The sequence below is a fragment of the Telopea speciosissima genome, chromosome 10, assembly GCF_018873765.1.
Source record: "Telopea speciosissima isolate NSW1024214 ecotype Mountain lineage chromosome 10, Tspe_v1, whole genome shotgun sequence".
In the NCBI taxonomy this organism is placed as follows: Eukaryota; Viridiplantae; Streptophyta; class Magnoliopsida; order Proteales; family Proteaceae; genus Telopea; species Telopea speciosissima.
The window spans coordinates 53,966,406-53,993,829 of NC_057925.1; the positions used below are offsets into that span (position 1 = coordinate 53,966,406).

At 39.2% G+C, this 27,424-nt stretch overlaps 1 protein-coding gene across 3 annotated transcripts; it reads left to right on the forward strand.

Moving 5' to 3' along the window:
- The first annotated feature begins 6,556 nt into the window (after positions 1 to 6,556).
- Positions 6,557 to 27,024, forward strand: LOC122642538 (NADH dehydrogenase [ubiquinone] flavoprotein 2, mitochondrial-like). 3 transcript variants are annotated; one of them, XM_043836040.1, is made up of 10 exons: positions 6,557 to 6,760; positions 6,851 to 6,883; positions 6,985 to 7,054; positions 24,143 to 24,255; positions 25,635 to 25,712; positions 25,873 to 25,978; positions 26,138 to 26,184; positions 26,415 to 26,492; positions 26,570 to 26,635; positions 26,760 to 27,024. In XM_043836040.1, the coding sequence occupies exons 1-10, from the start codon at positions 6,572 to 6,574 to the stop codon at positions 26,865 to 26,867; spliced, it is 888 nt and encodes a 295-aa protein (XP_043691975.1). In that variant the 5' UTR covers positions 6,557 to 6,571; the 3' UTR covers positions 26,868 to 27,024. The 3 variants fall into 3 exon arrangements, with proteins under 3 accessions (XP_043691975.1, XP_043691977.1, XP_043691978.1); XM_043836043.1 differs by having other exon boundaries at positions 6,671 to 6,760; positions 6,985 to 7,050; positions 24,138 to 24,255; XM_043836042.1 differs by lacking the exon at positions 6,985 to 7,054 and having other exon boundaries at positions 24,139 to 24,255.
- Positions 27,025 to 27,424: the final 400 nt, after the last annotated feature.

Here is a 27,424-nt window from a genome sequence, read left to right on the forward strand (position 1 = left end):
ATAGCTTCAATCTCAACCTCGGTTGTATTTTAGAGGTAAGTATGAGGACAATAATGTCATTCTACCCTATCAAGGGTATATTGGTTATAAAATGTCTAACAATCTCCTACCGTTCGCAACTAACCCAATCCACTAACGGACTAATTACCTATTGAATATTTTGGAAAATAAGGGTGGCATACGTAAATGTCCAAAACTCACGAGTGTGTTTGTAAATAGTTGAACGCTCAAGGAAGGCATGTGTAAAAAACCTTTTTTGTGTCGGAAAGTTTGACCCTTTTTGTGTGGGGCCAATGGGAGTGCACTGAAGCATAAGAGGGGCGTCATTTTTCGCATTTTATGGGGGTAGGGCAGTCATTTTGCCCCCTATCTGTCTAGGCGCAGGTGCCACACGCCCTACAGAAACCATTTTCCCTCTTTTTTTCTAGAAAAAAGAATGTTCCATATGGGTACTACTGTTTTATCTGTGCATTTAGGGAGAGAGTTTGACACTTCACCAGCTTTTGGTAAGTTAGTGGCATATGTCAATCACATGGTTGAACTGAACACGAGGGCAAGGGGGTTTTTTCCAAAGGGGGAAGAGAGAGAATGACACACGTTGGGCACCTTGGCAATGTACCTAACCTTTTTCCATGTAGTTAAATGCATTAGGTCTAAATATAAGTATTTCTTGTCATTTAGAATTAAAACAACTCATATGATATGTTTACTTTAAAAAAAATAAAATTGTGTTCTCTATCCAATAGCGTGGCCCCTGCGCCAACATGAGTGCCAATGGGAGCGCACACGTGCAAGCATCAATAGGGGGCGGATTTCTAACTTCCAAGGGGGTGGAGCAGTCATTTCACCCCATCTTGTGTCTGGACGTAAATGCAACACTCCTGACTAGTCTTCCCCCCCCCCCAAAAAAAAAAAAAAAAAAAAAAAAAACGCATACGATATAAATTCTATAATGATTCAACATTACCCATTAGCCTAAGCTATAATATTAACATGATGTTTTAACCATGAACATGACTGTTAGAAAAAAAATAAAATTGGATCAAGATTAAGATACTTTGATGCTTTGATACTTTGACCCGATTAAGAAATGGAACAAGTTAGGGTTTTAAACTTTTTTGACACAGACTTAAATTGACACGACCTGACACAACCCCTTGCCATCCTTGGATCAATCCAAAGGATTGCGTCTATATCCAAATTATGTACCACCATAAGACTGGTCGTTATTGGGTAGATCCCGCTCCTAAACTAGACACAAGGGAGGGGGCCGGGCCTATCATATCAAAAGCAATGCAAGAACATAATCTCTTATCTAATTAGTTTTTTTTCATGTTCAATCGCTCCCCGGTCCCCCCCCCCCCCACATCATAGATGCTTCAGCCATGCTCGGGTGCCATGAAATGATTGAGGTCTTTTTCATATGAACGAAAAAGAAGAGGTTGGGCCTAGGAGTACTTAAGAGAAAAAACCCATGAGACATCACCTATAATCACCCTTGGGTCTTAAACTGAGGCGAGTAGCATGAGGGAAAAGGGAGAATCACGCACAAAATCTGCTCGTTGAGTATGGCATCAATATTTCTCTTAATAGTTTATATGATGGATTGCAATCAACAAAACCTTATACTTGAGAGGCTGTAGTGCTTTGGAGCATGATTTAAACCGAGTGAATACGGCTTTAGCTTCTCAACAAAAAGCACTTGACCACGAATCGATTGTTCGAAGTCCATCCCCTCCACTTTCATTGAAGCCTTGGTCGTTTCCACGGTTTTTGTCATGAGCTTAGCTAGACAGAGGGCTTCGGGAAAGCAATTTGAAGGGGTGTTGGCAGGAAGTGGCTCCCTGCCAAGTAGACCTCTCTATTAGTGTAGAATTTGCAATCGTTCTTTTAGCTCATTCATCTAATCCTGTTGGTCTAGGAGTGGCTCCCATGCTTCGAGAATTGCCTCCCCCAAATACGACAGCCTGATCAAGAGTCTTTCGGTCTCACATCGGCATTGGTTTTGTGTGAAGTTTTGGCTTTTAGAATTCGTTGCTCGTAGGGTAGGTTTTTCATGATATATTGAGCCTAAGATGCTTCGAGATTTTTTTTTTTTATATGAACGAAGAGAGGTAGCTTGTCATTAGCGTCTAAAACTGCTCGAGAACTCGAGCCAACCTTCCTCAGTAATTAGGTGTTCCCATGATCATTCCACTTTCACTTCTTGTAGTTAGGGCACTTCGCGAACAAACACTAATCAATGCTCAACTCATCTCATCCCCTGTATTTTCTCTTGAATTGAGAAAGTGGTGCATTTAACTTGATGATTCCACAAACCTTGTAAAAGGACAGGAAAGGGATGATCACATAGAGGAACGATTCATTAGACCGGGAGAGTGTGCAGATAGAGCTCTTGCATTTGATGTTGCAACTTTTCTTCTTCTTGATTTCCACTTTGTATGGTACTGGATGCTATAGGCAAATCATCCAGATGAGTTCCATAGTTTTGGACAAGATAAGTGGGAAACTGGCCAGTAAGACCCCACTACCCCCACTACCTCCTCTATATGAGAATGCAGTTGATGCATATTACCCTTTGTTTCCTAGAATACAAAGAGAGAAAAAACCATAAAGAGTATCCGACAAGAAAGGAAGAAGTCCCTCAGCTCTCGGGTTCCCAACAAGAAGGGAGAGTTTACCAGGAGAATGCAATTTTATTTCTCTCTCAAGGCTCTCTCTTGTTTCCGTATGTTCTCCTCGCTCCAAGCTAAGCAATGAGGCCAAAACAATAGGGAGAAGGTGTTCTGAAAACATATATTTTCTTTCAGATTATTTACACATTAAGTTGTATATAGAATGACAAAATGTACATGGCAAAAGCCATAGGGGTGTCAATATGCTTACAATTTGCTTTTATAATGTAGGTCTTCCCTCAAACAAACAAGTCCAATTGAACAAAAAAAGTAGGCCAAGACAAGCTCCATGCTCAAACTTATCTCCTTCGAATTGAGAGAGATATCATGAATTCTCACTATTTCTTAGATTAATTAACCAAATTTGTTTCAGTGGAATCTTTCACTCACATTTTCCCACTAAGAACGTTTTATGAAACTCGTGGAACCGTTGTTTAAGCATATATTTCTGAACCAGTTTCTCAACCCCATGCTAGTGGAATCAAATGAATTTCATTCTTCATTGATTAACCACCTCTCTTGGCTGGGGGAAAGTCTCTTTGCCATACTGATCTTTTCCCACCCACCGTGGTTCTTTATTAAAAAATACGTTACGAAGGCCATCTTTGGTATAGTTTTTATTTTTGATTTTTGTCTTAAAAAATATTTTTGGTTGTGTTTGGTATCGTTTATGGAGCCTGTTTCTATTTAAAAAAGAGTGAAAACAATCAAAAATCAAAAACCACAAAGAGATGGAAAGCCATTTATGGTTTTTGGCCAAAAATCACTTTTCACCATTTATGTGGTGACTTTAATGAGCACGTGTTGATAGGTCTCAAAATTGAAGGGTAAGAGCATCATTTTCAGGTTTAATTAGAAATATTGACCCTCCTCCAACTCTTTCTTCCTCCTCCTCCTGCTGTTGCCGAGTCTTGAGGACGACGACAGGGTAAAGGGTAGCAGAGACTCCAGAGAAGAGCGCGGTCTAACATTTTGCCAATCGATATCCTCCGAGAGATGTATTCATGGTGCCGAATCTTCTTCGACAGCAGTGCTTAAATGTAACGCCCCAAAATCTGAACGATCGGATTTCGAATCATTAACTCAAATTAACCTGTTAAACCTTAAAGCAACAATGAACACTTAAGATAAAATTTCATTTCGACAGTCATTAAATTTAAAACCGAAATAAATGTCCGAGTCTTTCAAAGGAGAACATAACCAATGTTCCAAAACCAAATAAACTGAAATAGAGTCAAGTTCAACATAGACTATCCAACTCAAGGAACATAAAGTACTACTCTGAAGATAATCACAAAAAAAGATTTCTCTTGGGCAACTCTTTCAAATCACTCGCGCTCAACCACACTTCCCCAAGGTTCTCTGGTTATATCTATGTCCTCATCTCAAGCTTGGCCAAAGCCTCATCGCAAAACATCCATTCTCAAGTTGTGAACTCAATAGGTTACCTTATAAAAAAAATACTTGAGAATATATAATATCTGGTACAAGGACTAGCTAAGTAACAAAATGTAATGTATGCAAGTGTAATTTTTTACATCTATAAATTTTCAAAATACGATCTCTAATTTCATTTAAAAAGGAATCCAAATCAAATGACAACTATACTAAATTCATAGAGACGGCAAAGTTCACCAAAATAACTAGTGGTACAAGTATAGCCCACTAGACTATTTTACTAATACGCCAATACTAATGCGCCTATTCATGTTACTTACCCATCATAGGGTGGGATAGGACTTGCAAACAATTTTGTTTCAAAGACAAAAGGCTTTCACCTCCCATACGTCGACGGGTTTCTAGTGAGAAGCAACAAAGGATTCTCGGAGGACCATAATCCATCTTTTGGGCAGCCACCCCAAGGACTAATAAATCAGCCCACTTTCGCTCAAATGTATTTTCAAAACATAATAGAGTAAAACATTGAAATTTCTTTAGACTAGTCACGTCAAAATGAACCCGAAACAAGGTTAAACGATATAGCGTGTACTGAATTGATTCATGAAATAAAACCGAGTAGAATTTTAATGTACATAAGAGCATGTGAACCAACACAGAATTATAACACTACATAACATGGCATAGACCAAAACAGAGTTTAAATCACAACTGCAGAATTTTTAATGGATAAAACTCCAAAACAGAAATTAAATCAGAACTACGGAATTTTTGTGAATAAATCCCAAAAACAGAAATTAATCAAAACTGCAGAATTTTAGTGAGCAAAATTCCAAAACAAAATTTTAAACCCGAAGCTATAGAATTTTAGTGAAATAAATTCCAAAACAGAATTTAAACCCAAAACTGCAGAATTTTAGTGAGCAAAATCCCAAACAGAATTTAAATCGAAAACCGCAGAATTTTAGTGAGCCAAAACCCCAAAACAGAATTTATATCCAAAACTGCAGAATTTTAGTGAGCAAAATTCAAAAACAGAAATTAAATAAGAACTGCAGATTTTTCATGAATAAAATTCCAGAATAGAGATTAATACAGAAATGCAGAATTTTAGTGAATAAAATTCCCAAAACAGAAATGCAGAATTTTCATTAAACTCATCTTTGCTATTTTGGAAGGTTAGATTAGATTAGATTAGATTAGATGGAGAAGCAATCTGGAATGAGAAAAAATGAGATCCGTTCTCTTTTTCTCCTCTTTTTCACCTCTGAAATGCTTCCATTCTAGAATTGTACAAAGCAGCGAAAGGATCTTGTCTCTCGAAAGAAGAAAAGAGAGACAAAAACAAGGGATCTAAAAAAGGTGAGAACCTCATAACCCTAGACTGACCGAAACCTTAACCTTGAGCTGTAGAAAAAAAAAGAAAAAAAAGAGAAGAAGAGGATCATATGATAAAGATTACCGAATTAATCACAATTATCAGAGTTATGATTTACAGTTTTCGAAAAGTAGAGTTAGCATGTAGGGATCGAACATTTATCGGAAGCAAGATCTAATAATAGAGTGATGATGCTTCTTACCCGGAAAACGACGAAATCACTCGTCAACAAAGGCATCATCTTCAGACGCCGATTTGAATAGTTCTCCGGTGATGACAACTAATCTTGCCGTTGCCAGCAAACACACAGATTCACTCATCAGGTGAAAATGATCGAGTTAGATGATATTTACAGGAGAGAGAGAGAGAGAGAGAGAGAGAGAGAGAGAGAGAGAGAGAGAGAGAGAGAGATTTGGGTTCTGAAAAAGCTGAGGAGTTTATGGGCATTGGATTTGGGTTCTGAGTTCATGTTTTGGGAAGAAGATGGGTAAATGTGGTATCTCTCCACCCACTTCCTTCAAAAAACTATTATGCACATAGGTATGCCAAACATATTTTTTTGTCAACAATCTATTCTGTGTAATGGTTACCAAATAATTTTTATGTTTTGACAAAAAAATGATTTTTCACAAATGGTTTTTGTTAAATAAGTAGAAATAAAAAATACTAATGATACCAAAGAGAGCCGAAATGAGTTGGGGGTTGATCTGCTCATTATTTGTGTTCGTGCATTCATTCATTATTGCCATATACATAAAAGCTTTACGCCTTAACCATATTAATTGTGGAGCAGATTCGGGCCAGACGGAACAACCCTTTTTTGAGTCAGTATAAACCCGCCCAACCAGATTCGGCCTGATCTTAGCTGGACTGAGCTCTGGCCCAGGGTTCTGCTGAACGATGTGCCAAGACCCCATCCAAGCCTGACCTACTCAGAAGTCAGAACTGGCCTGGGCCTGGGCCTGGGCTTACTAGGACATATACAGTGTGTAACGACGACCGGAGGATTCGGATTTTCGGGCTTCCGTCCAGTGATAGACGTGGCAACATAGCAGTGACCGCGAGCGTGTGGTCATCAGACGGCTCACGGCTTTGTACATGCGGAATTAATAGATCTTCTATGTCTATATTGAACGCCGGGTGTGTTATACGCATCGCTGCAAACTCAGACCAAAACCTTCGTGTGTTCAGTTCTTTGACTCTCCTCCATTTTTGCCCATTCTCTGCGGATACTGACTCAACCATGTTCGCGCCAGCAGCTCGTGTTGCGAGCAAGAGACTGCTCGAGATCCTTCGTCAATCTCCACAGGTCATCAACTGAACCTCCCATGAGCTTTCTTTCTATCTCTCGCTTACTTGATTTGATCTCACATTTTTCATTCTTTCTGTTTATTTGCAGACCTCTCGGTCTTTCTCCACTGCCTTGAATTACGTGAGTTTCTCTTCATCCTAATCAATTTCTTAATCTTTGTTGGAATCTAATATTCTTTATCTAATTTTTCTTTTCGTTTCCTCGATTTGATCTTTTAATAGCATATCGATTCACCGGATAACAGTCCTGACCTCCCGTGGAAGTTCAGTGATGCCAATAAGGAAAAGGTGAGTGATTGATAACTCTGATTATATCTCTATATTCTCTTTCTTAGTGTTCTGAAACTATTTACCACTTTGTTTGAACAGCATGTTCTACATTCTGTTCTTCCTAGATATAGTTTGCCCTCTCTCCACTCATCTTCACCCTTGCTTTTGAAGCCCTCTCCAGAAGCATTCGTATTGTACGGACCAGCTGTTTATCTGTCACATCCCCAAGTGAAAGGCTCTTACGCTCACTAACTTGGCCTTCGTGGATGATATCATGATTTTCTCCAAAGCAAACATTATTTCTCTTGAGAGTATTATGTCTTGTTTGCAAGATTTTTGAGGGGTTGTCAGGTCTTCGCATAAACCCTTCCAAATCTCTCTTGTTCTTGGCAGGGGTCTTTGAAGTTGACAAGGTTTGTTTGATTGAGAAAACGGGGTTCTCCATTGGAAATCTTCCAATCAAGTATTTAGGCTTACCTTTGATTTTGGCCAGGTTGACAGCCCACCACTGTACTCTTATGCTGGACCTTATCCGTAAGAAACTTTAGCTCTAGAAAGGCAAGCTTCTCTCTTATGTGGGTCGCTTGGAATTGATCAGATCAATCCTCCAGTCGTGTTACATATACTAATCTGGTATTTTTGGGTTTCCTTAGTCTACCATCAAGGAGTTAAGAGTCCCTTATGTCCTCATTTCTATAGAAAAGTTCTGGTTCCTTTATGTAGTGAGAGCACCTGTTAGAGAACCAAAACCGAGAGATGGGAGAGAAGGAGGTGAGGAGAAGAATGAGATGGTGAAGAGAAGAGAACTGTCAAATATGACAGCCTCCCTCACATTGTTTGTATTTATAATAGTAGATTACAATAAGAGGGGGAATTCCTAATCATGATAGGATTCTAAGTTACAATAGGAAAAGAAAAATAAAATAGAACTAGGACTAGAAATAACCACTCAAACTAGGACTAGGAAATTTAGACACCGACTCATACTCAAAATAGGAGAATCACATGAGGAGGAGAAGAATGTCGGGAATTGAGATATCCTCTTCTCCCTTGGACTCGATATACTTCCAACACTCCCCTCAAGTTGGAGTGTATAAATCACCTAGAATCAGTTTGGAACAACTTCGACGAAAAGCAGGTCCAAACAATGCCTTTGTAAACATATCACCATGTTGATTGGTAGTAGAGACAAATAGAGTAATGACCAACTTCTTCATAACAGCATCCTGAATAAAGTGCCAATCATAGTTCGAGAACTCACGAGATCTCGCCGAGTTTCTCGGTTTTTCGAAATCCCGTGACGAGATGGGGGTCGAGTCATAAAAGTACAATATCACTCCGAGATCTCGGATCTCGGATCTTGGATCTCAGTCGAGATCTCGGTTTGACGTAGGAAAATGCCCATCTAGGTCCTTTATATGAGTGCCAGATCTCGAGATCTTGCTGGAAAATCCTGGTAGACAGACACCTATCTATGCCAGGAACCAGGACAGACAAGACAGACAATATTTATGCCTAATACCATTTAAGTAAATGTTTTTGTATTTGTATTTTAGTTACTTAAGATATTATTCATAATTAAGCAAATACCCCCCCTATTTGAATCCAATAAAAATAGTTAAAAAATCAAATTCCAAAAGAAAAAAAAGTCAACCCCCCAGTTCAAGAACAAAAACTGGATTTTCGACGGTAGGTGCAATTTTCAACTTTCTAATGCTAGGGTTTTTCTCAAATCTAAAAATTTCATAAATCTTGTTATGGTAAAACATTGCTAAAACCAAAAGTGCGGTAAAATATTCATTTGTTTTGATGTCCAAAAAACTATTTTCATTTAGAGCGATTTTGATAGCATTTGCGCACACCGAATTAAGTTTGACCGGTACATAACTCTTTCAATATAAATCAGATTTAAGCAATCTTGGACTTGTTGGAAAGCTAAACTTTTGGTTTTTAGCAATGTTTTACCATAATAAGATTTATGGAATTTTTAGATTTGAGAAAAACCCTAGCATTAGAAAGTTGAAAATTGCACCTACTGTCGAAAATCTAGTTTTTGTTCTTGAACTGGGGGGTTGATTTTTTTTCCTTTTGGAATTTGATTTTTTAACTATTTTTATTGGATTCAAATAGGGGGGTATTTGCTTAATTATGAATAATATCTTAAGTAAATGAAATACAAATACAAAAGCATTTACTTAAATGATATTAGGCATAAATAAGTGTGTTTGTCCTATTAGACATAAATAAGTGTGTTTGTTCTGTGTCTGTCCTGCTTTTCCACTAAGTGAAACTTCTATTTGGACTTTGCTTTTGCAAAATTTGATAGTGCAATTGTGTTTAAATGGCCTAAAATAGGCTGAATACCAAGTTTCAGACCCAAACTAGGTCTAAAACCCACCGAGATGAAGCTTCGAGTCGAGAAAAAAAAAAGTGCACCAACTCGGTGAGATCTTGCCGAGATCTCCACTCAACTCGGTTTTTCAAGGGTCCGAGTTGGCACCGAGACCCGAGTTTTCGAACCTTGGTGACAATCAACCTCAATGTGCTTTGTCCTCTCATGAAAGACAAGGTTACTTGCAATATAGATAACGGCTTGATTATCACAAAACATTTGCATAGGTTGATTGATGGGAAATCCTAATTCCTGGAGTAAGGATTTTATCCACATCAATTCAGTTGTAGTATGCGCCATCGGTCGATATTCGGCTTCAGCATTGGATTAAGCAATGGTGGTTTGTTTCTTGCTTTTCCAGGTGACCAAATTGCCACCTACAAAAGTACAATAACCAGTAGTAGAACGTCCATCACCACCAGCACTAGCCCAATCAGCATCAGAGAACCCAACCAAATTCGATTAGGTCCAAGGTTTAATATTTCGCGATATCTCGGTATCTCGGGCCTACCGAGATATCCGAGATACCCGAAATATCGCGAAATATGACCGAAATATTGCATTTTTTCTGCAATATTTCAGGGGTCCATCTCGGGGGGTATTTGGCCATATCTAGGCTTGAAACTTCATGGACAACCTTATTTAAGCTTAATAAACACATTTAAACCATAAAATTGTAAAAATGTGAATTCAAATTGGTGTTTTGGGCTTGCACCCTTGATTGACATACGGTCGCCGACCCTAATGTATAAATAGTTAAATACACATAGATTAGGTAGTTAATATTTAATAATAGTATTTAACTTCATCACATATCAAGTTAAAGCCAATACACATTGATGAGTACCATGATTTTCATAAACTCCATAATATTCAATAACTCGCTTAAAACCTTAAAGGCAATACACTAAGTATCAAAGTTAGTAAGTCACAAGACTCGCAACTTGCAAGTCACAACTCACAAGTTCATAGATCAATGAAATCACAACTTAAGTTACAAATTACAGGTGCTAAACTGCTAATAGTAGTTGCTGTGCCTCCCTGGATCAATCCCACTCATGCTTCGCTGGAGTCGACGTCCATTGCTCTCTGTTTGAAGGACATATGTGGACCACGGTATAGAATCGGAGAAGAAACGAGTGTAGTCATCCACAAGTGTCATGTAAATGGAATCATCAACATACTGTAGGTAACCTATCCTAGGATATAAACTAGGGTTACCAATCGACCCAGTCCGTGAAGAAGATGATCTACTGTGATATGATGTTGGCGCCGGCGCAAGAGGCGATGGCATTGGCTGCATGTATGGCTGGTGAGGTTGGTAGCTAGGTCCGCTAGGGTATGCAAAGATGTTATCTACAAAAGATGATCCAGTATGTCCCTGGGACTGGGACTGGTAGTCATAGTCCCCTACCCCACTAGTCTTTTCAAAAAAATAGTTTTAGAGGAATAGAATTTACCTTAAATAGTGGAAAAAGGCTTGAATGATGAGCTTAGATGACCCTCCGATGAGTTTACCGGCGAAAATCCGACAACAATGTGCTTAAACAATGGCTAGAGTGTTGGATGAGAGCTTGGAAGAGTGGAAGAATAGGCAAAAGACTGAAATTCCTTAGCAAATGCAGCTCTCGGTCGAAATATGGACCGAAATCTGCGAAATATTGTATTAAAGCCCCCCTTCACGTGACACTTTAAGCCAAAATACCATATTTCGCCGATATCTCGTGAGATATCGAGATATCGTTGATATCTCACGAGATATCGACGAAATATGGTATTTTTTCATTTCGACCTGATTTCGCATCTCGATAAGCTCGAGATATACGAAATTAAGCGATATTTCGGCAAAATATCGCGAGATTTTGAACCATGATTAGGTCGATAAATAAGGCTTTTACCAGGGGTACTCTTCAGATATCGCAACACACAACAAGCAACATCCCAATGAATTTACTTTAGACACTGCATAAATTGACTAATAACTCCAACGACAAGGATATATCGGGGCGAGTGACTGTAAGATAAATAAGTTTGTCGATTAATCTTCTATATCGATGAACATCTGAAAATTCCTTACTCTCAAAGAACCCAAGTTTTAGATGAGGGTCTATGGGAATATTTGCTGGTTTGGAAGCAAGCATTCTAGTGTCAGTCAGAAGATCAAGGACATATTTTCTTTTAGATAAGCTAACACCCTTCTTGCTTCGCAAAACCTCAATACCAAGAAAATATTTGAGAATACCTAAATCTTTCATCTGAAAATGCTGATGAAGATATGCTTTAACTTGGGCAATACCAGAAGCATCATTCACAGATATAATAATGTCATCCACATAGACTATTATCACCACTACCTTTGAATTCTGAAGGCGAACAAAAACAGAATGGTCAGAATAACACTGTGAGAATCCAACCTGAGTGACAAAGGAGCTGAACTTATCAAACCATGCTCTTGGCTCATAAATTGCCTTACGAAGCTTGCAAACCTTGGTAGACTCCCCCTGAGCAACATGCTTTGGAGGTTGCTCCATATAAACCTCCTATTGAAGATCACCATACAGAAAAGCATTTTTGATATCCATTTGATATAAGGGCCAATCAAAGTTAACAACCAGAGAAATAAGGATACAAACAGAGTTCAGACGAGCGAGTGGAGAAAAAGTCTCAAAGTAATGCACACCATTTGTTTGAGTATAGCCTTTATCAACTAAGCGGGCCTTCAACCGCTCAACAGAACCATCCGGATTGTATTTGATAGTATAAACCCATCGACACTCAACAAGATCCTTCTCAGCAGGTAATGAAACCAGAGTCCAAGTATTCTGAGATAATAAAACATCCATCTCGGTATCCATGGCAGCCTTCCAACCAGGGTGAGAGAGTGCCTCATGGTGGGTGCGAGGTATAAAGTTAGTAGATAAAGCAAAAGCAAGGGGTTGATAATGGGAAGGAAGGTAAGAAATGGAAACATAGTGCTCAATAGGATAGACAATTAAGGATTTGTGGGGTTTGTGAGTACAAAAACGAGTACCTTTACGAACAACAATGGCAAGTCGGTGGAGCCTTCAACATCAGAATCAGATTGAGTGTCAGGCTAATCGGCGTCCGCTGTAGGAGTAGGCGGAGCCGGAACATCAGAAACAACAGGGGATGGATCAAGTACAGTTGGCGGAATAGTGGAGGCCGGTATAGGAGCAGTGGTGGAGGGTATGGTTGGTGGTTGACATCGACGACGGTGATAGACTTGAATTGGTTAAGAGAATGGAACAGTGACAGGTAGTGGTGGACCTAGAAGATTTTCATTGTGCATTGTGGATGGTACAAGAGTAGGAGAAAAATGAGAGTATTTTCAAAAAATGTAACATCAACACTAATAAATTGTTTATTAGAAATGGGATCAAAGCATTTATACCCTTTTTAAGTACAAGAGTAACCAAGAAACAAACATTTAATGGATCGAGGAGATAGTTTATCGATGGAGGGATGAAGGATGTGCACAAAACACACACAACCAAAAATATGTGGTGGAGAGGAAAATAAAGGATGATCAAGATAAAGAATAGAAAAAGGAGTTTTATTCTGTAAATCTGAGGACGGCATACGATTGATAAGATAACAAGTGGTGAGGACAACATCACACCAAAAACGTTAGCAGGGTTACAATATATATTCTTATCTATGTTGATGATATAATAGTAACTAGTAGTGATGCTCCCACGGTCTCTAAATTTATTGATAAGCTGGCCACAATTTTTGCCATCAAAGATTTGGGAACATTATACTACTTTCTTGGCATTAAAGTAACCCTTGTAACTAATGGTCTTCTTCTATCACAGGAACAGTACATTTTGGATCTGCTTTCAAAAACTAACATGACAGGTTGCAAACCAGTGTCCACTCCGCTACCTCTTTCCCAAAAGCTAACGAAGATATATGGACCACTTATGGATGACTCAACACTATATCGCAGCATCGTGGGTGCTCCAAGGTTCAAGAACTCGTCTCAAGTACAGGTTCGACCTGGCCAAAAAGCGAGTTAGGGTAAAAAAAAATTTTTGAACTCGATGGCTGGTTTAGGTGGGTTTTAGACCTAGTTTGGTCATGAAAGTTGGTATACAACCTATTTTGGGCCATTTAAACACAATGACACTAGCATATTTTGAAAATTCAAAGTCCAAATAGGAGTTTCACTTAGTGGGAAACCAAGACAGACACTTACTTATGCCAGAAACTAGGACAAACACTTATTTATGCCTAATATCATTTAATTCATTTACTTAAGATATTATGCTTAAGTAAGCAAATACCCCCCTATTTGAATCCAATAAAAATAGTTAAAAAATAAAATTCCAAAAGGATAAAAAGTCAACCCCCAAGTTCAAGAACAAAAACTGGATTTTCGGCGATAGGTGCAATTTTCAACTTTCTAATGCTGGGGGTTTTCTCAAATCTAAAAATTCCATAAATCTTAATATGGTAAAACATTGCTAAAAACCAAAAGTGCGGTAAAATCTGATTTATATTGAAGGAGTTATGAAAGCCTCCCTCACATTGTTTGTATTTATAATAATAGATTACAATAAGAGGGGAATTCCTAATCATGATAGGATTCCAAGTTACAATAGGAAAAGAAAAATAAAATAGAACTAGGACTCGAAATAACAACTCAAACTAGGACTAGGAAATTAAGACATAGACTCATACTCAAAATAGGAGAGTCACATGAGGAGAGGAATCTCGAGAATCGAGATATCCTCTTCTCTCCTGGACTCGGTATACTTCAACATTCTAGATTAATTACCCTATCAGTTGGGCTGCTGTCTGTCTTCCCAATGATGAGGGTGGTCTTGGCATAAGAAGCACCATAGAGGTTAACTCTGCTGCAATTCTCAAGTTGACCTGGAAACTTGTGGCCAAGAAGAAAATTATCTGGGTTGACTAGGTTTTCTCTGGTCCTCTTTGCAATGATTTTATTTGGATGTCTCCTTCCAATTTTGAAGCTTCCTGAGTCTAGCTCAAAATTTTAAAGCTTAGGCCTATCGCCCTTGGGGCCATTTCCTGCCATATTGATGATGGGGCCTCCACCTTCCTCTGGCTTGATCATTAGCACCCTATGGGGGCTCTTCTTCTCACTGTAGGTGTAGAGCCATTTACAATTCTGGTCTTTCCAAGCAGTCCATGATTGCAAATGCCATTAGCCATAATGATTAGCGCCTCGTTGTCCTCCTCCTTCCTGTTAGATGCCGTCTGAAATGCCTTATCTTCCATTCCTAGAAGGCCGCATGGTAGGGGAGATAATGTTGTTTGGTCTGCATCTTCTTCAGGCTTCTTCAGCTCAAAAGCGGTTTAGGACTTCATCAAATCTCGCGGGCCTTTATCTCCTTGGTGCAAGTTAGTGTGGTTCAAAGGCCATATTTTTTGTCACACCTTCACTGTTTGGCAGGCCCTCCCAAACTGCCTCCCAATGCAGTTTTTTCTCATTCACCGTCAAATTCCAATTTTCCCTTCTTGCTGTCTCTTTTGGAACTTGGAATGTTCAGGAAGATGTGGATCATCTCTTTTTTGCTTGCCCTTTTTCCTCTTCCATTTGGAAAGGGCTCATGGCAAAATGTTGGGCTCGAAACCGAATGATTTTTCCATTCGCGAGGGAATGGATCTGGGTGGATATGTCTTTCACCAAAAAATCTCCTTGTGATGTTGTTGGCAAGTTAGTATTTGGTGCTGCTATTAATCACACCTGGATATAGCACAATCTTAGAAAATGGACTTCCAACTTTAGATCCTTTCATCAAGTTCAAGTCTCCATCTCCTTTGATATCAAGAGCAAGCTTGCTATGGTATCCTCTAGTTGTGTTAATTCTCCAAGGAACAAGCATATTATTGTGTCCTGGAGTCTGTCTCTCTCCCTTCTGCCGCCTTCTTCCTCGTCCCCTTGATAGGAATGTGCTTAGTTTGTATGTATTTTATTTCTTCTTTTTTCTCTCCTTCCCCTTTTTTGAGGCCCTTGTTTCTCCTTTCTCCGTGTTGGAATTTGGGAAATTATGACTTCTGTCCATAATGACACTAGCCTCCTTTATTTATATTAGTTTGAAGTAAGGTTACAAGAATAACCCTGATAAGACTATACTACCCCTGTACCTATGTTACACACATACCATAGTTCTAATATTACAATACTTCCCCTCAAGTTGGTGCATAGGTATCACACATGCCCAACTTGCACAAAATAGGGTGAAATACTTTACTGCTAAGCCCTTTTGGGAGGACATTTGCTAACTGCTCACTAGGCTTCACGAAAGGGAGTGCAGATAAGACCCAGCTCCAACTTTTCTTTGATGAAGTGGCAATCAATCTCAACATGTTTGGTGCAATCATGCTTTTCTTTGATGAAGTGACAATCAATCTCAACACGTTTGGTGCGATCATGCTGAACTGGGTTAGATTGCGGTGTTGTCGCAGTATAACATCATAGGGAGACCAACAGAGAGACCCAAATTGCAAAGAAGGCCTTGAAGCCATAACAACTCACAAACACCATGTGCCATGGTACAAAATTCTGCCTCTGCACTTGACCAAGCCACCACAGTTTGCTTTTTACTACGCCAGGTAACAAGGTTGCCGCTAACAAGGGTACAATATCCAGATGTTGACCTCTTGTCATCTGGTGAGCCAGTATATGCACGACCTTTGTTCCTCTCATGTGGAAGCTGTTTTTTGGATTCTTAGGTCATGTTGGAATTTGGGAAATTGTGACTTGTGTCCATTATGACACTAGCCTCCTTTATTTATAATAGTTTGAAGTAGGGTTACAAGAATAACCCCGAAAAGACTATACTACCCCTGTACCCATGTTACATCCATACCATAGTTTTAATATTACAATACCCCCCTTTTGGTAGTGAATTTTTTATTTACCCAAAAAAATATTGAAGCCCTAGAACAAGCACTTACACAGGTATGGAAAAGAAGGAAAACAAGAAGAGAGAACTCATGGTTAGAGTTATAAATTTATTTATGGGAAATAAATTGCAACATATTATAACTCCATCTATATATTATGACATTTGCAAATAAACCCAAAATGTAAAAAGCTAATGACACAAAGATCCCTGTGTACAGTATAAACAGCACACTAACGTGTAATTCTTAACAAGATTCATGATGGAAAAGCATGTTTAACTTCTAAGAACCCCAAGGGGTAGCTCAGTTGGCAAGGATCAATACCTCATAATTAAGAGGTCATGAGTTCAGCTCTCCTTGGGGTGTACCTATCCCAAAAAAAAAAAAAGAAAAATGTTTACTTCTAAGATTGACTAGAGAAGGCCTAATATCATGTAGAGTGGAATATTGTAGATGAAGCTATAAATACAATGGGTTTCCAAATCAAATGAATGAAGTGGGTAAGGCATATAGTTTTTGATGGCATCGAATACCATATGTTGATTGGGGCACTCGCTAAGACTTTTCAGAGCATGACAATAAAACAAGGTGTTACATTTTTTTTTGTTCTTTTCCTCCTAATGGCAATCACACTAACTAGGTTGATCTTTTTTTTGGGTGAATAAAAATTCATTATCAAAGAGGAGGAAATCAGGGACTCCACAAGAAAAGAGGGGGAAGAAAAGAACAATACACTTACAAAGCCATACCTTTACAAGAGAAGAGAGAGAGAGAGAGAGAGGCATGGGCTTGTAAAATAGAAGGGGAAAGACCCCAAGAATCTAGAATAAACCTATTTCTAGGGGTATAAGCACACGGGGAAGGAGTCTTGGATAGCTTTGATTTGACATCAAAGAGAATGGAGTTCCAAATCTGCTGAAAGGATCTTGACTTAGAGGTCCACCTTTTGAGTTGCGCTCCAGCCAGATATTGGAGATAGCAGCACCAAATGCTAATTTCCCCACTATGTCACAATAGGATTTCCCAACGAAAGACATGTCCACCCAGATCCATTTTCTGTCAAAGGGAAAAATTCGGCTTCTCCAGTTCTCCTAGTCCAGTATTTGCCAGTAGGCCATTCCAAACTGCGGAATAGAAGGGACAATCGAAGAAGAGGTGATCTACATCTTCAGAGGCATTCCAGCATAGGCAGCATTGGGGAGAGGCTGGAATTTGCCGACGGATAAGGAAAGACTGCGTGGGGAGGCAGCAGGGGAAAACTCTCTCGACAGTGAAGCTGTGGCAAGGGATGTAGCTCTTGAACTAGACCAAATTATGCTAAACTTTAATGCACCCACGAGCACTGATGAGATCCTAAGCCGACTTGGCACTAAAGAGACTCGACGAGGAAGCAGACCAAGAAACAATATCACCACTACCAAAGGGTCTTCTGGGGATACTCAACAGAACATTCCAGATGGTAGTCAAAGTGGAGGAGGCGGAAGGCCAACTGATGCAGATCCTAGCCTCCTCGAATTGAAGAAGCCACCCTAAGCCTAGGGTTTTAGTAGGAGCCTTAGTTTAGTTTAGTTTAGTTTAGTTTATTTCCATACTTAGTTTTTTTTTTTTTTTTTTTTTTTAACAACAAGCATAAAGCTAATTTTTATTAATCAAATTCGTATTCAATGCTGGCCTCCCTTACAAACTTATATAGAAGACTAAAAAATAGACTTAGACACTAAAAATGAATGGCCTAACCCTATCCCTAACCTATTAGGTAACTTAAACTGACTAGGAAACTAGAATACTAAAGGAAATAGACTCAAAACATGGCTTTATAGAGTCCTAATCCAGCCCAACTTACATCACATGACCACTTAAGTTGTCACATGACCACTTAACTAAGTCACATGATCACTTAAATTGAACCAATTGGATGCAACCAATTTGAACCGGTTCAATTAAAAAACATAAAATAAATTAAGTATTGGGCTAATTCCATATGCAACCTAGGTACCCCTAGTTTACGCTCATTAAAGTGGCCTAATACATAGAAAACCCTTAGGAACAAAGGCCCAACATGTATATAACCCAACCCTAGGCCTATTTCTAAAGAAATAAGCCAATTTCTATGATGAACTTGCATAAACTCTCCCCAATTTGAAAAAATTCGTGCTCGAATTTTGCAGTGATGGGGGGGGGGGAATCAACATGTGATCAGCAGCTTTGACCATCCCCAAACAAAATTCCGATGAGGCAGGAACATTGGGGATAAAGTCTTCAATGCGTGGAGCTTGCTCTTGAAGAACCATGGTGGCATAACAAACTCATGTGTTCTTTCTTTGAATCAGAAGAATCGTCAATGTCTCGTCCATAGAGCCTTCAGTGTTAGCAACCTTCTCATCTAATGCATGAGACACAAGCTCCACCTCTTCAAGAACAGCATCTTGAAGGTCATTGTTTTCCTTTGGAATGCTCTCAATCAACTTTTCATCTTCTACTATTTCAGCTTTGTCTACTTTGTTCTCTTCAATGTATACCTCTTCAGTAGAATCTTCTACAATTATGTTTTGGACCTCCACTTCAATTTGATGGCCGAGCTCCTTAACCATGATCTCAACTACTGGTGCAGCTTGGTCTACTTGAATTTCTTTAGCTATAGGTTCTTGAATCTCTTCAACACAAACCGCCTTAGTAGAATCTTCTGTTGGTGCATCCACCATTGGTGAAACTTCAAACATAGTCGATGCCACTTGAGTTTGAGTTGACATGTTTGGCAGTCCCTGTGGCTGTATAGTCGATGTGGTCACCTTTGGTTGTAACCCTTTTAGAGTAAATAAATGGTATAGACGGTGCCGATCAGGTAGGACACACGAGTTGTTTTCAGGTTCAATCCAACCTTGTCGCTCGTCCAACCAATTACATCCTACTGCAATAACGCTCCTTGGAGATGGTACCGGCTTACACCAAGCACCGTCAGAGTATGAGGAACACTCAAATTCAACAAAGACTTGACCTGTAGGCACGATGCAAATCTCTTCTGACTGGGACAACATATCCACCACGGATTGTGAAATAATGTTGTTATGTCGCCGCTCATCAACAATTAATATGGCTGTGCTCCCATTGGGTAGACGAACTCGGGTCTTAAAAACGAATGGAGGTGGGTCTTTCAAGGCTTGGTTGGAGCTTCCCTCCGCCATAGCTCTGATACCCCTAATGACTTAAAAACAACTTAAACTACTTAAAATAAAGAAGATTCCTTACTAGCCAGTAGGATATAAGAACCTCTTAGCCAATAGGATCACTTCACTTAAATTAGACCAATTGAACCAATTGGATGCAACCAATTTAACCCGGTTCAATTAAAAACACAAAATAAAAACTAAGTATGGAAATAAACTAAACTAAACTAAACTAAGGCTCCTACTAAAACCCTAGGCTTAGGGTGGCTTCTTCAATTCGAGGAGGCTAGGATCTGCATCACCAACCATCCTGCCAAATAATGTATGAAACCATGTCCATTCTACTATAACCGAAACTTTAAATAGCTCTATCTCCGATTGAGTGAAAAAGAACTCCATGCGGCTGCTAGTTGTCGAGCCAAAATCTAGTGAAAGATCCATCATCAATGTGAGATTTAATAATTCCATAAGCAAGAGGTCTGGGCTTTAGGATCTTTCTCTAGACCAAGGAGGCATCGATAAAGAAGGAGCAGTCCAAATGGAGTCATTACGTTGGGAGCGAGAGTAGACCCAGTCAAGCCAAATACTTATCCGCTTAGCCGCTAACTTCCAAATCAACTTGAGGATACCAGCATGATTGACATCTTTGATTCTTCTCAAGCCAAGACCCCCTTCATCTCTGGGAAGCAGACAGAGGTATCGAAGTTGTGAAGGTGGAAAACAGAATCCCCTTTGATTTAGCGTCTATAGTATATAGGTGACACCCTTGTTTGTGTGAACCCTAAAGATGAAAAAGCTGTTTTTTTCTTGGGCCATTTTGAGAAGTTTGAACTTTGAAGCCATGTTCACTTTGAGGGTTAATTTGAAGCAGAGCATGCTTATAAGGATAGAGAGCTGCAACGAGGAAGATGGGGTTGCTCACATGGTGAGATGTATTTCTCCTATACTGGAATTGGACTTGAGTTCACCCATGGTCCATCGTCATTTTGAATCTAGTCTAGAGAGGATGAAAAGAAGCTATCAAGGTGGAAGATGGGGTTACTTTAGTTTTGGGGTCACATTAATCTCATTACAAGGCAAAAGCACGCTAGCTAGCATGCTGATTTACCCATGTCCCTGTTGGGTATGGTGGTGGCAGTAGTGAGGTTGATGGAGAGACTATAGAGTGACTGTTCACAGGAATGGTAGAGTGATCAAGGTGGAAAAAAGAGAGGAAGATCCATCAGTGAAGTGGGACTTGGTCTGCAGACTCGAGCAAAAGTATTCTATAAAATGATACAGACTCATATGATATCGATATGGAGGGATACACTCAATACACAGGCTGCCAAAACCCCAGAGGCCCAATTTTGTAAAGATACTTCTTCCTACTCTGATTTTTTTGGTCCAAAACCTACTTGGATCCCATATACACTAAAAAACGACCTAAGAGAAATCATTAAACAAGAAAAAATATGCACTTGCCAATGAAGATTTGAATCCTATAAATTTTTCTTTTTTAAATATTCTTGCTTAATTGTTTCCTATTACTTTGTACTTATTAGTAGGTTTGCTATTGCACTTGCCAATGAAGATTTGAATCACATAGATACTGCAAAGACAGAGATAACTTGACATGGGTTGGATACCATTATTTATTGCTTATTTTTTGGTGTACAATGCATAAAAATGCTAGTTTGACATGTATCATAAGCATATCCATGAGTATCAAAGCGTGTGTTGTTCTAACGTCTCCCCAATATGTCTCGAGACGTCTCTTGAAACCAGCTTTCTGATACGCTGCTCGATACTGAATCTTGACACCTCGATTGTCTAGTTCATCTTCTGTCCTGTACATCAAAGAAAATGGGGAGGAGGTGCCAGATTTTTATGCTGTCCTTGGAGCATATCATATAAATTGGATCTTCTTGTGGCAACCTTCCATGCAATTCATCTATTATAGTATCGCCTTTGAATTACCCTTTGAAAATTGGATTTCTAAGGTCTATCTCCTATATAGCACTATTACAATTCTTGCATTTTGACCTTGCTGAAAATTTCTAGCAGGTGGCTTTGATAACTAGGGGACATGGTTAGTACATACCCAATGCAACTAATTCTACCTCAGCCCCTTGAGGTTTGCTATAGGAATCTTGTTCTGCCATTTTGCTCTTATTTAGGCTGGTGGTCTACTAGACTACAACACACTCATTGTAATATGACTGGTGGCATAAGTGGGAATGAGTTGCCCAGATGACTGTCTTTAATAAAATTGCTTCAAATACACCTATGTAGGGTCTTAGACTGCCCTTGCTACAGGTATGTTGGAAATTTTATTCATATCCAACATCAAATATTCAGGTTGCGGGGTGAAAAGAAGTTAAGTTTTGTATGAAATATGGGATGACTTTACTCATTCCTAAAAAAAATTGGTCTACGTTGATTCAGTTGCATCCTTTTGGATTTATGGACCATTTAAACCATTATAAACTTAAAATTTTGAAGTTAATTTTACTACCCCATGCTGGTCTGACTGGAATAGGGCTGGGTGATGGATAGTTATTGGTATACATTGTTGTTACTCTTACTTCACAGCTCGAGCTGATGCAAAACCTGGGTCACAAAACCCTATTTGGGCTCACTTTTGGGACCACGCAAAATTTGTGCAATAGCTAAATATTTAAGAATAAGGGCAATTCTGTAAATAAACCGAAGTTGCAAAGGGGGAAGGGCAATCTGATAAATAACCAGAGTTGTAAATGGGGTACGGTACTTTGAAAGGTGGATGTGGGTTGGGACACAATAGTCTTTTATATTTTTTTGTGTGGGGCAGAATTGGAAGAAATTAAAAGTGCTGGACAGACTTAGTCTTGATAAGAAACACAATAGTATTTTTGGCAATAACTAGGTAAAACCTCTTTTAACAAGAACCTGAGGTTGTCTTCAACCTTCGATCAAAACTGGGGCGGTAGAACCAGATGGAGTTCGAAGAGGAGAACTCCTTCCCATGGCAATGAATGGGGTTGAAATTTTGGGTGGAGTTCGCTAACACATAGGCCTCTTAAGATCATCCAATTGCAGATTGAAAAGGTTAGGTAATAAAACAATATATTGTCTGTAAACAGACCTAGGTGCTTAGGCGGTAAACAAGAAACCAGAGTTGAACCTTGTTATGAAACTCACAGCACGGGGGGGGGGGGGTTGTGATGGGTCTATGGGATTTAGGTCGCCCTTCGGTGAGGAACTGGTAACCCAAATCTCAGGTCGATTGGGCTTTACCACCAGGGATTTCTAACGAATTTTTTTTCCAACCCAGAGGTGCTGCCAATTGCCAGGGAAAATGAAAGAACAGTAACAGAAAGCAAAGATATAAAGAAAAGGCAAGGAAACCAAAGGAGGAAGGGAAAGAGAGGAGAGATTGGGAAGAGCACATCTGAAAAGAGTGTTCCTGGTTTAAACGATGAAGAAGAACGAAGCACACACAGTCACGCACGGCCAACAGTAGAACACAAAATTTCAATATCATTCCAATCTAAATCTCAATAATATGATGGTTACACAAGAGTATATAAAGACTCAAATCACTGTAATCCTTATCGAAATCTAAAACAGAGTTTGACTCTATCTTGGACTCAAAAGACTCTAACAAAATCTAACTCTATCTATGACTCCATCAACAGGAAAAAGAAGGAAAATTACAAAACTAAGTCAAGGAGATAAGTCCTATATCCTACGCATAACTGCATCACGAGCTTTTGGGATAGGCGGTTGTAACATGGTATCCGAGCCAAAAGGTCGGGTTTTCTATCCTTGGTATGTGCGAGGCGTTAGTGTTGTGTGTTGTTGTGCTCCTACGCCTTGTACCTTCAGAGCCATGTGATGGTGTCACGTGCTGATGTGTGTGTGTGCTTGCACGTACGGGTGGTGTTGATATACATTTGTGTTTTCCTTACTTAACAGCTCAAGCTTTTGGGATAAGAGGTTGTAACAAGTTTTTCTTCATTTATCTACCTTTTAAGTAAAAACATCTTTTCTTACCGATCATGGTTTAAAAAATCATATTGGCATTGGTGGAATTAGCTGATTCATATCAAGTCGACAGATCCTGCTTCCAATTAATCCCGATTCTGAAAACCAGTTTTTGGAATTGGCCATGAATGCACATAAATCTCCCTTTTTGGCCTTTTAGTTTAAAAATCATTTGGCATTGGTGGAATTAGCTGATTCATATCAAGTCAGATCCTGCTTCAATTAATCCATTCTGAAAACCAGTTTTGGAATTGCATGAATCACATAAATCTCCTTTTCCATTTTCCTTTTAGTCACTGAAAGTGCAGAAAATCAATGAAACTTACCTCTTGTAGCTAGATCTTCAAGGCTTATGAATAAAAAACTCCAAAAACTAAAGATCTTTGAAAATCTATGATTCTTCCCAATTCCCTTTTCTAAGGTTTTGGCCAATTCCGATCCAATTTGCAGCCATTTCTGTTCGGATCCAAATCGAATCGACGGAGGCCGATCTTGAACCCCAAAGCTTTCAAACCTTATTACCAATAACCATCCATTACCCAATGAGCATATTTTAAGCATTGGTATTGCTTGTTGTGCATGAAAATATAAAACTAAGATTTGTTGGAAGATTGATTATCAGGATGGTTTACATATCTATAGGTAGCAGAAATATTGTCTCACTATCCATCCAACTACAAGCAATCTGCAGTCATCCCCCTTCTGGATCTTGCGCAGCAACAACATGGTGGGTGGCTACCAGTTTCAGCAATGAATGCGGTATGTTAGTATGGACAATTATTTCAAGTTGGTATTCATTTGTATCATAAATTCATAATAAATAAGTTTGCATTTGTATTCTAAGTCCATGTTCTGATTTTTTTTTTTTTGGGTGGATACTTGATACCCCATAAAAAAAGGGGGAAAAAAGTGGGGATGCCTGATAAACTTTGCATAAGTTATCTCGCCTCTTAATCCTGAATCCAGAAGGAGTGTGCTTCTTTGCATGAAGAAACTATAAATAGATTGCCAATTGGTCCTTGATGGTACAAGCATTCGTTTTTGTTGATGAATGTTTTGAGTTTAATTCCATTGCTTACCATGTACAGTGCAGCCAAGTCTAGCCCCATTAAGTTTTTATTGCTGCAATGCTTAGAGTTTCGAGAAAGCCACTAGTGTAGTAGGCAAGAAAAGTCAAGTACATGATAACCGAAAAGACTATGGTATTTTTACTATGTTGGAAGGATGAAGGTCCTGTAGAGAATGATAAATGAGTACTAGGAGGCAGTGGGTTGGGCAGCCTGGGAGAGGTGGATGGTCTGCCCCAGCCTTGGGACTGAGAAGGCAGGCCCAGCCCTGAGCCCAACAGGACCCTGGGGATGAACTTTTGCTCAGCTTGAGCGCAACAGCGAAGAATTTTTCAAACCTGCAGTCGAGCTTTCCTGAGTTTCTTAGGTCTATAGCTTTTCTCATTAAAAAAAAAGGGGGGGGGTTAAATGGTTAATGTAGCCTTGAAAACACCACAGGATACGCATTTATATTAACTTACCATGACTGACCTTTACCATTCTACCGTTCATTTAGTTATCCACACAAAAAAAAAAAAAAAAAAAAAAAAACCCATTCACTTCATAATCTAATGTTAATAATCCAAAACTCTCGTATCTATGTTCCATCTGCATCTTACATTGTCTTTGAAGCTTGTGCATTCCACTGAATCTCTTTTTCTTGGGAACTGAGAACTGCTAATTCTATGGCCGATGAATCCCCCTATAAGAAATTCTTTTGTATATGGGTCCTTAACCTGGTGGTCCACATCCCTTTAACATTGCCCTCACCTTCCCTTGGCTTAGGCCTGCCTCTTCTTGTTTTTTTATCTAACCAACCCTACCCCCCCCCCCCCCAAAAAAAAAAAAAACCCACAGTAAAAGTTCATCTTTTGGGCACCTTTTTATTCCCTCCTAATTAATGAATAGTTCTACTTATTTCTTGCAATGGCCCTGTTTTCCCCCATTTATTTGATGGATGATGTGTCCAAGTTGACGGTTGACCTACCATGACTTAAAGTCCCATCCTCACACTTGCAATTTCCCCCCCTTGAAATCAGCCTGAGACTGAACATTACTTATGTTAATTTGAGCTATTATGGGTGGGTCCAGGTGGCAAAGGTTATAGAAGTTGCTCCAATTCGTGTATATGAAGTTGCAACATTTTATTCAATGTTCAATCGGACAAAGGTGAGTAGTACTTGTATCAGTTTTCTTTTACTTTATTTGCTTTTTTTACCCTTCTTGAGATTTTGGATTCTCTGTCTTGTACAAATTGGATATATAAGTGAAGGCTTCAATCCATGAAACTGGATATTAATACTGTGCAAATTTTGTAATGGGCTTTTAGGTTGGGAAATATCACCTTTTGGTCTGTGGCACCACACCTTGTATGATACGTGGTTCTCGTGAAATAGAAGAGGCTTTATTAAATCACCTCGGAGTGAAGCGCAATGGTGAGTTTGACGAGACATGTTTTGTTTCTCTTGTGTTCTCATATTGCTCTACTAGTATTTTGAATTCCTAAGATCGGGACCTGTAGAACTGGAACCTAGAGTTGCAGTTGAAGTTTGACATTCTCACTGGCTAATGTCTGTTATTTTGGTTTTGTGCAGAGGTAACGAAGGATGGCATGTTTTCTGTTGGGGAAATGGAATGCATGGTGAGAATCTCCTCTTTAACTATTTGGAAACCCCATTTTTGGTTTTCAATTTCCAGCGTTTGACACAAACTATCAGTTGCTCTCTTTTAAAGGATTACTAGATGGTAGTAAAGAGAAAACAAGTTACATGTTTAACCAGTAGACCTGATTAACCTGTTCCACAAAAAAATAAAAAACATCTATCTTGTAATGATCAATTATAGTTGGATTAATCTGGCAGTTTTTTGCAGGGTTGTTGTGTAAATGCTCCCATGATTACGGTGGCTGACTACACCAAGGGCTCAGAAGGATACACATACAATTACTATGTGTGTACATATTTTGTCCCCTTTGTCTCCGTTGAATGAACTGGGAATTATAACTGCTTTTTCTTTTGTTGATTCAGGAGGATGTTACTCCAAAGCGAGTGGTTGAGATTGTTGAGATGTTGAGAAGGGGGGAAAAACCACCGGTATGGCTATTGAGCATGGGTTTTTTTAGGTGAAAGCTATTGAGCATGGGTCATTGATTTCGTTATCCTACTACATGATTAGGTGGGATCTAGATATTGCTTTAATATCTGTTCTATATTGTAGGTTGGCACGCAAAACCCAAAGCGTATAATGGGTGGACCTGAAGGAGGTAACACGACTTTGCTTAGTGAGCCAAAGCCTCCCCCATGTCGGGACCTTGATGCATGCTAAATTTAAAAGATAAAATGTTGTTCCCAATAATGCAAAAATTGGATATTTGATTGGTCTCCCTTCATCAGAACATTGTTACTGTTATTTGCTCAACCATTTGAGTATCTGCATGCATGGTTTTTGGTTAGCAATTAATATATCCAAGTTTCCTTTAAAATTCCTAAAGTTCATTCATCGACATTACTGTTGAATGACCCACCATGAATCCCTGAATTGTTCATGAGAGATCAGACTTGCTGCAGTAAGGAAATGTTGTTCCATATTATTGTTGAAATCCTTGGGTGATAAGGATGTTTGGTTCTCTCTCTCTGTTATTATTATATATTTTTTTTAAATGAGAAGGATGCCTTGGTTCCATTCTGGCGACAGGAGTTTGTGGAGTCTTGCCTTGGTTCCATTCTGTTAGTGGTAAGAGCAGGATTGCAGTTGGCGTTTAAGTAAATCCCAGTCATATTGTTGTGTCCCAGTTTAATAGCAGCACTCCATTAGCCTTTGTCCCATCAAATTGTTGTATGTTTAAGTGTTTAACCATGTTTATGTGTGCACCATTGCGCCTC